The sequence below is a fragment of the Solenopsis invicta genome, chromosome 6 (genome assembly GCF_016802725.1).
Source record: "Solenopsis invicta isolate M01_SB chromosome 6, UNIL_Sinv_3.0, whole genome shotgun sequence".
Lineage (NCBI taxonomy): Eukaryota > Metazoa > Arthropoda > Insecta > Hymenoptera > Formicidae > Solenopsis > Solenopsis invicta.
Window position 1 is genome coordinate 335,736 of NC_052669.1, and position 13,225 is coordinate 348,960.

General features: G+C 31.0%; 2 protein-coding genes across 5 annotated transcripts in view; both read left to right on the top strand.

The window, feature by feature from the left end:
* Positions 1–13,225, top strand: part of LOC105205272 (membralin) — a 103,332-nt gene that overhangs the window by 7,364 nt on the left and 82,743 nt on the right. For all 4 annotated transcript variants that reach the window (XM_039451362.1, XM_039451360.1, XM_039451359.1 and 1 more), the window contains exons 7-8: positions 128–218; positions 6,156–6,213. In XM_039451362.1, coding sequence (XP_039307296.1) covers positions 128–218; positions 6,156–6,213 — 149 coding nt within the window. The remainder of the gene's footprint in view (positions 1–127; positions 219–6,155; positions 6,214–13,225) is intronic.
* Positions 6,220–10,747, top strand: LOC113003015 (cytochrome P450 9e2-like). The gene is given in 2 exon segments (XM_039451363.1): positions 6,220–7,649; positions 7,651–10,747. Coding segments are annotated over 2 exon segments (1,251 nt in total). The 5' UTR covers positions 6,220–7,221; the 3' UTR covers positions 8,474–10,747.

The following is a 13,225-nucleotide window of genomic DNA, read 5'->3' on the forward strand; positions in this document are numbered from 1 at the left end:
TAAAAATGTAATTCTTAATAAAACGATCGTTATTTACGATAAACGATAAAAATGCATTAAAAAGCATTAGAGACTTGCGGATATTGAGATGAAAGATAATTTGTATAAATTTTGATTACTTTGACAGGAACGTGGTAACAGGAGAACATTATCGATTTGTGAGCATGTGGATGGCACGGACATCATATTTAGCTGCATTTTTTGTTATGCTCGTATTTGTAAGTATTTTATGAATTTTATGATTGATTTAGTGATCAATTATGTGTATATGTTTATAGAATTTGATATAGATTTACACACATTTACATATTTATATTCGTGAAAAATTAAAAAATGCAAGAAATTTTTCAATGTATAGTAAACTATTATTTATCACTTAGAATCTAAATTTTTCTCATATAGAGGATGACCCATTTTAATCCGACCACGCAAATAACTCCGAAGGTATAGATTACAGATGATAGCGAAAAATAACCTCTGCAAGACTTGTAGATCCATATTGGATCTACTATTTTGAATTTTTGACTTTAGATTTGAATAACACATTATTAAATTATCCTATAGAGCAAATCTTGCTGTTAAATTGAGCAAATAGTTTACAAAATAAATAGGAGTGTTCAAATAGACATATTGGTTTTCAAAGAGTTAAATAATAAAGTTAAGAAGTTATCAACTCTTAACTTAATTTCAAATAAGTTTATTTTTACTTCAACTCATTACTAAAATACATAAACTTTAATACATAAACTTAATTTAATAACATTTTTTTCTAAGTTAAAAATTCACCCGCGTAAAAGAAAAAAATGCATTGTATATAAAACAATATTTCTTTATTGTTTTATATAAATTTAATTTGAAAAGAAAATATCAAATTTATTTGATTTATAGTGTAATTATTTTATTTAAAGTAAACTAATTATAAAAATAACGACATTCTAATTTAATATAATCAATGCTTTTCAAAATTAACTTTGATTTTAACTCAATTCATTTTAGTTTTAACGCAATTTTTAACTGAATTAGTTTTTTGGTTTATGCTACTTTTAACATAATTGATTTTATAAGCCATTAACTTGATTTAGTAAAAAAATTTACTTACCTAATTCTGATCAAAGCATATTTTTCTGATCAAACATAGAGCGTATTTTTGACGAAAAATATGGAACGATAAGACTATTGTGCCATGTGAATTTTAAGTTTGCTCGCAGCCTTTTTTTGGCGATAATAAATTTCTCTGCATCGGAGAGACGATTTTACGCTTACCTATACGATAGTCTAACACGTGTAAAATGATATGGCAATCAATCCAAGCTAACCATCCGCTAAAGTAACCTGTCTGCGCATAGCTTTCCTATCCCTAGTGTCCTCATCCACGTGCGATCCCTTTGGAGCTGAACCATCCGGGTATAAATCAAGGTTATTAGAGGCATCGTATTCATCGTAGTGGCCCCATGTTGGTAATTTTGTATCAAATTGTGGTGGAATAGATTGCGGCATATTATGGTCGAGATCACCGGTGAAACTCCTAATGATAACATGATGCTTAATAGTAATGTATATTTCGCATGTTACGATTATAATTAAAATCATTACGCTTTACAATTATAGCGTCAATATCACGAGTGTTTTTTTATTTTTTTATTCTTTTTTTGTCTACAAAATTATCTGTAGATTTTGCAACGAAATTTGTGAGACACTTTTGAAGTTTTTTTTTAATTTTTAATTTATTATTATTATTATTATTATACTGACAAGGTAAGGCCCCCACTCAGAAATTCAAAAAATTATTAAACTTGGTGATATGTAATAAACTATTTTTTTTTTTTTTTTGTCCAAATGTACTCTCAAAGTAACTCCTGAAAATTGTTGGGTCCTTTTTTGTTTTATTATTCACCAACAAAAGATAATAAACAAATTTTATTTTGTTGGTGAATAATAAAACAAAAAAGTTTATTTTTTAAATGAGATATATCAATTAAAGACATCATTGTTTAGTAATAAAACAAAAATGAAAAATGATCCAATTGTCAGAGATTGATTTTATATCTCCGAAGCAAATTTGGTCAGCAAAAGAAAGTAGATTTAATTGTAATAACTACGAAGCTGTGTTGGACAATGAGCCTATTACTTCAGACGAGGATGTCAACATAAGAACTATATCAATAGATATATGATAGAGAACTCAGTGATAATGGAATATAGAATAGATTGTTCTCATGATTTTGACTGAAATCACGTTTTAGAAATTCTTGAAAAGGAAAAATCTTTAATGAAAATATTTACGTCAAACACGATAGACACATTCTGTTCAAAAAGTACCCGGAATTAAATAAAACACAAATTGATATTTAATCGGATAAAGAACGTTGCCTATTTTAATAAAGATTTGGGCCTCCTGCGTTTAGTAATTAATCCTTAAGCACACAAGTATATTTGATAGGCTCCATATAAGTTTTAAATGCTTGCTGTGTGAAGACGGAATGAGATAGGAGGTTCGGACCAGGGGGTAAAAAAAGTTTGAAATCTCTTTCGATTGATATGGTGGCTCAACTTTTTTAGTCAACTAAAATTTGAACGGTACGGTAACAAAGTTTTGTTGTGTGTAAGTGAAACTTTTTTGAGTAATCTTATTAATAAAAAAAAAAAAGAAGAAATCGGACAGAACACGTTCAAACAGGTCCGTTTGCGTAAGTTACTCGCATATACTCTATCTAAAGTTAGAATACTATAGTGCTGTGGAAAAGGGGGCTTCAGCAAATGATATATCAATATTTTAAGTAGTTCACTTAATGCATTGAAATGCACTCGATATGTGAATCAAAACGTCTCTACTTAATATGTTTTAGCAAAAGCTATTTAGCGTTTGAGAAACGCTCTTATCAATTGTTACATTTAATAAAGTGAATTAATTTACACACGCAAAGTTCGTATCGATTCTTATTGGCCATTAGTTTTTATCTTTTTGTACATAGATAAAATAGTTTATTATTTGTTACAGTATTGCTAAAGTAACATTTTTTCATGATTTGTTGAATTTCTGAGTTGAGGATTTTCCCTTGTAAAAACTGAAAATCTTATTTACGGGAAGTGATTGCGAGCATTGCGAGAGCTTCTCACTGACATCGGACGTGATAAGATACTCGCGTACTCGTCTCCATGGTGCAACTCGTGACTCGGATTTCTGCTCGGCGGTGAGATATTTTGTTCTCTAGACCGAACAATGTGGTTCGCTTTGCAGTGTAGAGCGAATGCGGCGCGGCGCCGATATCAGGTAAAGGGTTGAGCGCTCGTGCCGCGACACGTGAATTCGAGCTGCCCCAGCTGCCCCAGCTGCCTGGAGGGCTTACCCTGAGCCACCCCCGCCGGCCCGCCCGTCGAGTCACGTGCACACGACTGTCGTCGTGCATGTATCATCGTGTATCTCCTCTGTCATGTGCACGCGACGTCCGGCGCTCCGTTACAATGTGATCCAGTATGAAATACTATTCCCTCTTCCTTTATCTTTCTCCTTGTTCGCCTCTGTGTTTGCACGTTTGTCGCTTGCATTCGTTTCAGCCTCCAGGGCTCGCATCTCTTATATCGAATTCGATTGACCGTACCTGTGATAGATGCCATCAAATGGTCAGATTTGCTGTAAAGGATGTCCATTAGTCACGATAGAAAAAAGCGGGTTTGATGAGGATTCTTTAATAAAGAATGATCAGTCAATTTTGGTTTCTGAAATAAAAAATTAAAAATTTTTTCTAATTTTTCAACCGTTGAATGAATTTGATTCTGACTTTCGAAAAATTTTACTTTGTCGAGGAAATATTAAAATTAGCATATAAAGCTAAAATTAGCATATAAAGCTTAAACATCTAGCACCGTTATTTATTATTGATGAATTTTACAAACGTATTAATTCGTCTTTTCCTATTAGCAAAACATCACGATGCTCTCATTTTTAATAGTTGTTTAATAAAAAAAAATAAAATAAAAAGGTTTATCAATATTTAAAAAGAAAGGCGTTATTGAGGGGAACTATTTTAAAGATCTCTTTACAAAGATCTGCTTTGATCGAAGAAGATCTTTTTCACTTATTAATTTGTATTATACGTAGGGTTGCCAGATCTAATATCAACATTTCCGGGATATGTCTAACAATAAGGCGATGGATGCAAAATGGATTATTGATATATTTGACTTGAATATTGTTCCAGTTACTATCCCCGCATAAATCATGATACACTGTTATCATTTTTTAATAATAACATTTTAAACTAAAATAATTTTATTTAAAATAGAAGAGCGAATCAAAACAAGAATGTATAGTTTTTTTACTAAAGATTTTTTTAATTATTAAGAAAAAATCTTCAAAAAAACTATGCAGCCTAGTTTTCACTTGTCTTTCTATCTTAACAATAAGTTACTTCAGTTTAAAATGTTATAAAAACTTATCACAGTGTACACAATTATTCAGATCGTTTAAATCTGTTTAATGTAAATTGTAAATTGACAGTTGAAATTGTGAGAAGTGGCCAAAAAATATTGTATTGGATAAATGCTGAGATTTCGTTAAAATTATGTATTTCCAGGACAGAAACCTTCAATTACTGGATACGGGACAAGCCGATGAATTTCGGAACTTTCCCGGAAATCCCGGAGACCTGGCAACCCTAATTATAGTTATCGATCGATTTTTATTTAATATTGTTTATTCTACTATAATTTTATACTTTTATTAATATATCGCTCTTGTAATAGCTTCTTACATACATATTTAATATCTTCGTATACTAAGATTTTAGTACACTTCTGATTAAATTAAATTTTTTACTTGCTGCGGGAGTTATTCGTCCCTTAAAGAAAGCCTTAAGAATATGTTACACTTATTTTGACGAATGTGTTAATATTTTTACCTTAAATAAATATTAAAGCCCTGTTTAAAAAGTCTGATGAGAAATGAATAGAAATCTATATAAGTTCAGATAAGATTATATAGGATTTCTATCAAATTTCTATAGGTTTCTATCATTTCTTATTGTACTTTTTAAACAGGGATATATTTACACATGAAAGTTGTGTTAATATTTTATTTTTATTAAACGATATATTTTTATAGACTATTTTATTTGTTATTATTTTTTATTATTATAATATGTACTAAAAAATCTTTGTTTTTTTTTTTGTGTAAATATGATACGATTTTACACACGAAAATGCACATTCGGATTTGCAACGTAATCTCTGCATCGCAATGAAACTGTACATTAATTATTTTGAATTCTATAGTACTTATAAGTACTTGCATGAAATGGTTCAGGTTTTTATTATTATTTCTCATAATATATTTTTATTAGAATTTTACATTTTTATTTCTCAGTTAAATAGTTTTTGAGCTACATAGAAAATTGCCGCTAAATTTTTTCTATCACTTTCAAATGCAATATATAATAATTAAAAATTTTTTCATTAATTGAAAAATAGATATAATATATTCTTAATTTAATGAAAACTTGTGAAAAAATATACCAGAGGAATATCCAGTTTATATAAAATCGAATATGACGGAGAGATAGAGATGTTCATTCCGAATTACATTTTTATTTCGAAAATTTGATTTACAAAGAATGTTCTCTCTGCGTGTCTACATAGTACATTTCACGGCACCATTTATTGTAAATTAACAATATGATATTTTGTTTGAACGAGAAAATAATGCCAAGCTACTACGTCAATATCATTCTTTCGAAGAAGAATCTAATCAGAAAAAAGTTTTTAATAGCTCGCTTTCTCTCCCCCCCCCCTTCTCCTCTCTATTCTTTTTTCTTTTAATAACATCTGCGCATTCGTATAAGGTGAAATCGAACGACCCCGTTACTAAAGCTGCCTGTTGCAAATAACGGATTATCTTCGAGGGTGTCAGGTGCTGGCAATCTGAACCGATCGCAATTCAATTTCAACATTCGCTCAACCCGCTAACCGACTACGAGCGACCAGTTCGCAATTTACGTGACGCCGTAACTTTGTCAAAGTTGCTCGGGCAAAATTTCAGAATACTCAGTAATTCATAATGCTGATCGACATTTTTAATCAATAACATATCTGTGCTAATTGCGATGTGATTATATTTTTGGAAATTTTTGATATGTAATTTGTCTTGTTTATTGTTTCAGACGGTGTCGATCTCGATGCTGTTGCGCTACTCACATCATCAGATCTTTGTTTTTATCGGTGAGTAATAAGATCTTGGATTTAGTTTATTTTTTGTGAGAGAAGAGTACATGTATGTATGTACGTGTTTGCGTGTACATGTTTTTCAATAGCAAAAGAAATCGATTATTAATAACAATTGATTGGAATTTTTAATATACTTGATGAGTAATACGCAGATAAAGTTCACCTTTTTTTTAGCTTTTCAAACGACACTTTTTTTGTAATGAATTTAGCTATTTGAAATCTGCACGATTTTAAGCTCGAGTTTATTACTATTATGAACACGTTAATTTCAGATATCGAACAGTCGACCGAAAACTCCGCGATGATAATGGCGGCTTAATGATATCAATATACTATTATTAAGAATTACAGAGTCTAGCTGATCAAAGTATCAATCTTGTGCACGAGTATAAAATGCATGATTCATACATCATGTATCCAATGGTGCTTACGTAATCATTAGTAATTGTTTTTGTATTGAAAATCTTGTGACTTTTTATCGAAACATAAAATCATTTTTTTTTGTTTTTAATTAAATTATTAATGATCGACTTTAATGAGTCACGGCATGTTCAAAAGTATTATGCGCATTTAACCGCCGTGATTAATATACCTCGTGATTTCAATTTCTGATGTAACACGTACACTCGCTATAATAGCAAGAGGCGTATCTCCCTCTTATCTTCATTTCATTCACGATAAGATCCGCGCGGCACGTACACATTCATAACGTTCTATGCCGCGTATCTCGTTTGTCTCTTTACCGTCACGATGGATTCGTCGTTGCTTTCGTCGGCCTTTACGCTACTGTTAATTACTCTGATCGCTATTGGCGTAGACATCTTAAAAGTTGTCACTGTAATGCACCGTTCGTATTTTTTCTGGAGAAATAAAGGCGTGCCTTACTTACCAAATTCGCTATCGTCTCTCCTAACGGGTTGAAAATTGTTCTTGCGCCGCATCAGTTTTGCTGATTATTGTATATTTTTATACGATTACTTTCCGAACGCTAAATATATTGGAATGATGGATTTTGGCACGCCTGCCGTGCTACTGCGTGATCCCGAATTGATCAGAGACGTCATGGTGAAGGATTTTGAACACTTCCCGGATCATCGTAGTTTCGTTGACGAAGAGTCGTTGACGAACATCTTCGCCCTGCGCGGTGATCGTTGGAAAGAAATGAGAAATACATTGAGCCCCTCTTTCACCGCTAGCAAGATGAAGTTCATGTTTGATTTGATTTCGAAATGCTCCGAGGACTTTGTTAATTATTTGGCGGATCATCCAGAAATCTGTCATGCGATCGAAACAAAGGGAGCCCTCAGACGGTACACCAACGACGTAATTGCTACCGCAGCCTTTGGCATAAGTGTGAACTCAATGAAGGATCGAGAGAATGAGTTTTACACGAGAGGCCTGGAGGCTACCAAATTTTCTAGTGGATTGCTATCAATGGATGGGTCTAACATTTTTTCCATCGGCTACAGCCAAGTTTTTTAAAACTGTCGTGGGGGAAACTATCAAAGCACGAGAAGAGCAAGACATCGTCCGACCGGATATGATTCATTTACTGATGCAGGCTCGGGACAAGAAAAGCGCCAGCACACACCAAATGACTCTGGACGATATCGTCTCGCAGGCTTTCATTTTTTTCTTCGCCGGTTTTGATACATCCTCGACGCTGATGTGCTTCGTTGTTCACGAATTGGCAGTTAATAAAGACATTCAGGATCGTTTGCGCGAGGAGGTGCGACAGCATCTCGCCGAAGGGAACGGTGAGATTTCTTACGACTCGTTATCGAAGATGTCCTACATGGATATGGTGATTTCTGAAACTCTCAGAAAGTATCCACCGACAATCTTTATCGACAGACTTTGCACAAAGAGATACGAATTGCCACCGTCGCAACCGGGCTGTAAGAATGCGATCATCGAGCCTAACAATATACTGATGTTTCCGATTTATGGTATACATCGCGATCCGCAGTACTTTCCGAATCCGAACAAATTTGATCCCGAGAGGTTCAACGAGGAGAACAAAGACAATATTTTACCGTATACTTATCTACCGTTTGGCCACAGACCTAGAAAATGTATCGGCAATCGATTTGCTTTAATGGAGACCAAGATTCTGATAGCTCATCTTTTGCAAAAGTTTATTCTGAAAACTACGGAAAAAACCGTCGAACAACCAGTTGTATTCAATAAAAAGGAGTTTTCGTTGCAACCTGTTGGCGGATTCTGGATTGGCTTGGAGAAAAGAGAAATGTGAAAATATTTTACAAAAATATTGCCGCTTTTAACATTCAGAGATATTCAATACATTTATGCATTTTAGTAGATGTAGATGATTGGAGTGTAGAATAAGATTTACTTGTGACGTATTACGTTGTGCAAGGCGAACCAGAAGATTAAGTTTTTACAATGTAGACATAAATATCACAGCTTCATATTCTCTAAACAATCTGTATAATGACGGAAGCAAATTAATATTATAGTTTGGATATTTTGACTTTTATTATATATTATCATGGAAGTATATTAGAATCATTTTCGGGTTTATGTCTTGGACAACTTAGGATTCACTCATGTTGCAACGATACAATGTACAATTCAATTGAAAAAGCAGTAATTTTTGTAACGTTGCGAGTGCTAATTTTGATTTTTATGTATTACTTTTGAATTTAAATATTATTTAGAATATGGCTTGTCACTAAGAATGACGCATTACATGTTTAACATTTATTTTTATGTTTATAAATCATTGTTATAACTAGCATTTCGAGCTATTATTAGTCTACGTTTTATAAATTATTGATTAAGTTTTTGTTAATGAGAGAAAAAAATTAAATTACGATGGACATCGTGACTCGCGAAGATTCTCGGATCCATTTGACTTGATAGGGCATAATGATTTATATAATTTTTATTTGTCGCCAAACAACACAATAAACATGAGAGATATGATATCGTTGATTTTTTTACGTAAGAGCGAATTTCTCTATTACTTAAATATTTTTTGTACTTTGTTTTTATTTTTGAGACAATTTCATCTCTTATTAGTTTAAATCATATTTCTCATAAATTGTTGTAAATTTAATTAAATGTTATAGATTTTTAATTATAATAGCTGGTGAAATAGTTTATATTAGAGTATATTTCCCGAACTTCTATGAACCGCGATCTGTTTTTTAAAACATCCGTGATTCGTTTAGTTTCAATGGTTATAAACAAGAAAGAAATATAAATTGATTCCTGTCATATTTATTTATCATCATATTTCTTTTATTTTTTAAGTTTTTCTTGAATATAATTTTATAAATTTGTATTTTGTATTTAATAAATTTGTATTATATTAAATACATAATTAGATATAAGTGGCAAGTATATTTGAAAATGTTAAATAAATTAGCAAATTCAGTATATTTCATCTCAGTTATAAAAATTTATCACATTGATAACAACGGAGATACTTAAGATTGACTGACGTAAAATATTCGTTAATTCGGTAACACTAGTGTAAACAATGACGAATCAGATTCTGTATTAGAACAATATTAAAAAGTCTAATTAGGCTAGATTAGAAGTAAATTGAAATTGCATTATAAATAAATGTTTTATTTGATATTTTTGTTTAAAATTGAAATAATTTATATTGCATTTGTTAATTTAATATATATATTTTTTAATTTACCTCAGATTGATAAAAGAACATTAAATCTAAAAAACCAGGCGTTTGTTATTTGCGAAAATTAAAGAAGCATAGTTCTATATAAACTTCATTGTGTTAAATTTCTACATAAACTTACAGTATTCTATATAAACTTTGTTGTGTATTAAACTTTCTCATTATAGAACAAGATACAATTTTGTTAGTATCTGTAAATCAATGCTTAATATTAATTTAGCTGTTTAAGGAAGTTTTCTACTTTTCTAGTTTTCTAGTTTTCTACTTTTCTGATCTTTAAGAGATTTTTAAGATTTTTTTTTCTTACCTAGGAAAGTAAATATTCTTCAAACTTTTACTTTTTATTAATTATTAATTATTTGAAGATTGATTTTTTATTTTTTATTTTTTAATAAAGGATGTAAATAATAATTTATTAATCATAGATTTAGTTGACTTTGGATAGTTTGGATCAGTAATCATGAATTTAGCTATTCTAGTGAACTACAATTTTGAAAAACTTAAACGTCACTTTATTTAAAACATTTGCAGTTGTTGTCGAAGCTAAAGTTATCTTGATAATTTATTGATTTTTTTATTGAATTGTCTAAAACATCCATTTCGTAAAGTTCAAATAGACATATTGTTAATTATTGTTAATAAATTATTCATATTTTTTTTTTAAATGAAAATCAATCTTTAAATAAATAAAATTTTGAACAATATTTAAAAAGTCTAAAAATCTAAGAGTCGGTGTGACAAAGTAGAAAATTCTCTTAAAACATGAGCTGTATAACCTTGTACATAATATATATTCGGTTTAATTAGAGCGGAAGCGAAACGGATAGAGCGGTTAATAAAAAAAAAAAGAAAAAAAGAGATACACCTATAAGATATACACCTATAAGATACACGTGGTACTGGTTCGAGAGGGGATTATGCGGGGACAGGACGAAGGATCGCGGCAAGTTTTAATAACCGGAGGGCGGAGAGTTAGTAGATGATAAGTTAAAATCTAAAATTCATTAAATTGAACCTCCAGGAGTGTCGCGCAAATTTGTAAGGTACGACATTGCCATCCTATAAAGAAGGCGCGGTTCGCAGCGGATCGTCCAGGACGAGTGACGATATTAACTTTTTAATTGCTTTGTTGCACCCATGGTGGACGCGACATTCCGCGGAACGATGTGATTATGAATTTTTAATCTATCCCTGAGTCTTAGCTTCCTTCACTTACAAGACGAGAATATTGCACGGAAAGTCTGAGGAAGTCGTAAACGCAAAATTGTTGCACGCTTTTAAAAATCAATCTCTACGAGATTGATTTTAAGAACGATGAAAACAATGCTTTTGAATGAAGAACGCGAAATTACATGTTTTCTGATATATTTATCGGGAAGACGGGTGTGAGAAATAAATCAATACTAAGTGTACGAGAAGAGTGCTTAAAGCGTCGATAGAAAGTTTCGCGGAATTTAAATCAGGATTGATGAAGTTTCGAAATTAATTCGTATCAAGCTTTGAGTCGACTCGTCGAACGCGACACGATTTCTTCACGGTGTTGCTAAACTTACGTAATAACCTTTTGCTCGTGAAGTCTTCACCACGATGTGCTTGATAAATATTAAATTCAAGCCGTTCCTTCGGAATAACGATTTCTACATAGCGCTCTGTCCTTGCGATGAACTTACGCGACGTGTGTGTATGTTTTTTTTTTCATATACGTAGAAAGAAAGAACATTCTTGTTTTAAAAATATCTTTATTTTCAATCAAAATTTCAATATTGGATAAATATTGAAATTTTGAAATAAGATTATATATTATTAAACTGATGTATTATTATAAACTGATATATTATTAAACTGATGTACATAATTTGCTTATGAAAAAAGGTACGATACGTAAAATGGGCCAATTTTGGCATAAAAAGTATAAGTTATTCATGTAATGTGCTTATGCTTGTGTTTATTTTTTGGGGAGGGGGGGATACGATGATAGCATTTTTATTCATTTAAACTTGAAGGAATTGTATTACATTTAACATTTTTTCTTCCTTTTGTATGTTGCTTGACGACATTGAAGGACAACGTATTGAAATATAATATTTTATGTACAAAAACCATCATTGTTATTAATTTTATGATAAAAGAAACTGGTCTTTTTTTTCAAGACTTAACATTGTACACTTTACAATGCTCTTACTCATTATTATAATATAATTATATTGTTACGTCCGCTGAGTACTCAGTGTGATTTATAAAATTCCCGACAAATTTCATAAAAAAGGACTTGCTATAAAGTAATTTTTATTATTTTTAATTTTAATTTTTTACATATAAAACTCTTAATTCGATACACTTAATGGCATGTTCCTACAATCGTCGCCTTGAAATCATTTATTGAATTTATACTTAACCCTTGAATACATTCAAGAATTACGTTAACCACGTTTTCGTCTGGTCTACCCTACTCAACTTTGAAAAGTTGTAACTTTGGTTTCAATCAATATTTTTCAACAATCTTTTTTTTTAAATAAAAGTAACGAATCTCAGAAATGTGACTGCACAATCAGCATTGCTGAAAAATGATTTATTGTGAAGGAAAAACCATTGATTGTGAGTGTAATTGAAAAATTGTTCAAAAATCCGCTTTTTCTTTAAAAAAATCACATCTTTACAACAAAAAAAACTTTTAAAGAGCTTAAATTACGGCGTTTTAAAGCTAAAGAGTCATATTTTCAAAAAAAATCCTTTCTTTTAAAAAGTATAATTATGTTACAAGTTGAAAAGTAACTTGTTACAGTTATTGAAAATTAACAAGCAGTTACCTTTCCGGTTACTTTTCTGTTAATTTTTTGTTCTCTTAATATTTTAATGTACTGCTATTTTAAATACTAGAGTATTTTTAACATTACTAGATTATATTATTAGATTATATTCTAAAATATTCTATTACTAAATTATTTTATTTACATTAAAACATGTTCTCAAATTTAAGGATCCTGTAATGGTGAGCGTACATACACAGATTTGTCATTTAACATTCGATAAACAACAGGGGATGAAATGATTTTAAATGTGTTGCGAGTGTAAAGTGGCATATTGAATAATCTGATTTTAGTGATATACTTGTAACTGTATCAATTAGTGATAAATGCACTATCTTTCGGTGACGATACATTGATTCCGGTGAGTGAGAGTATCCCCCTTCTTAATCGAAATCACTGAAAAACAGTGAATAGTCGTTGATGATCACTATTATAAGTATAGCATTGCAAATCAGTAAGATTGACTGATTCTGATTCAGATTTAGAGAGGGCATTTAATGCACAACAATGTACTATATTTGCTTACTAC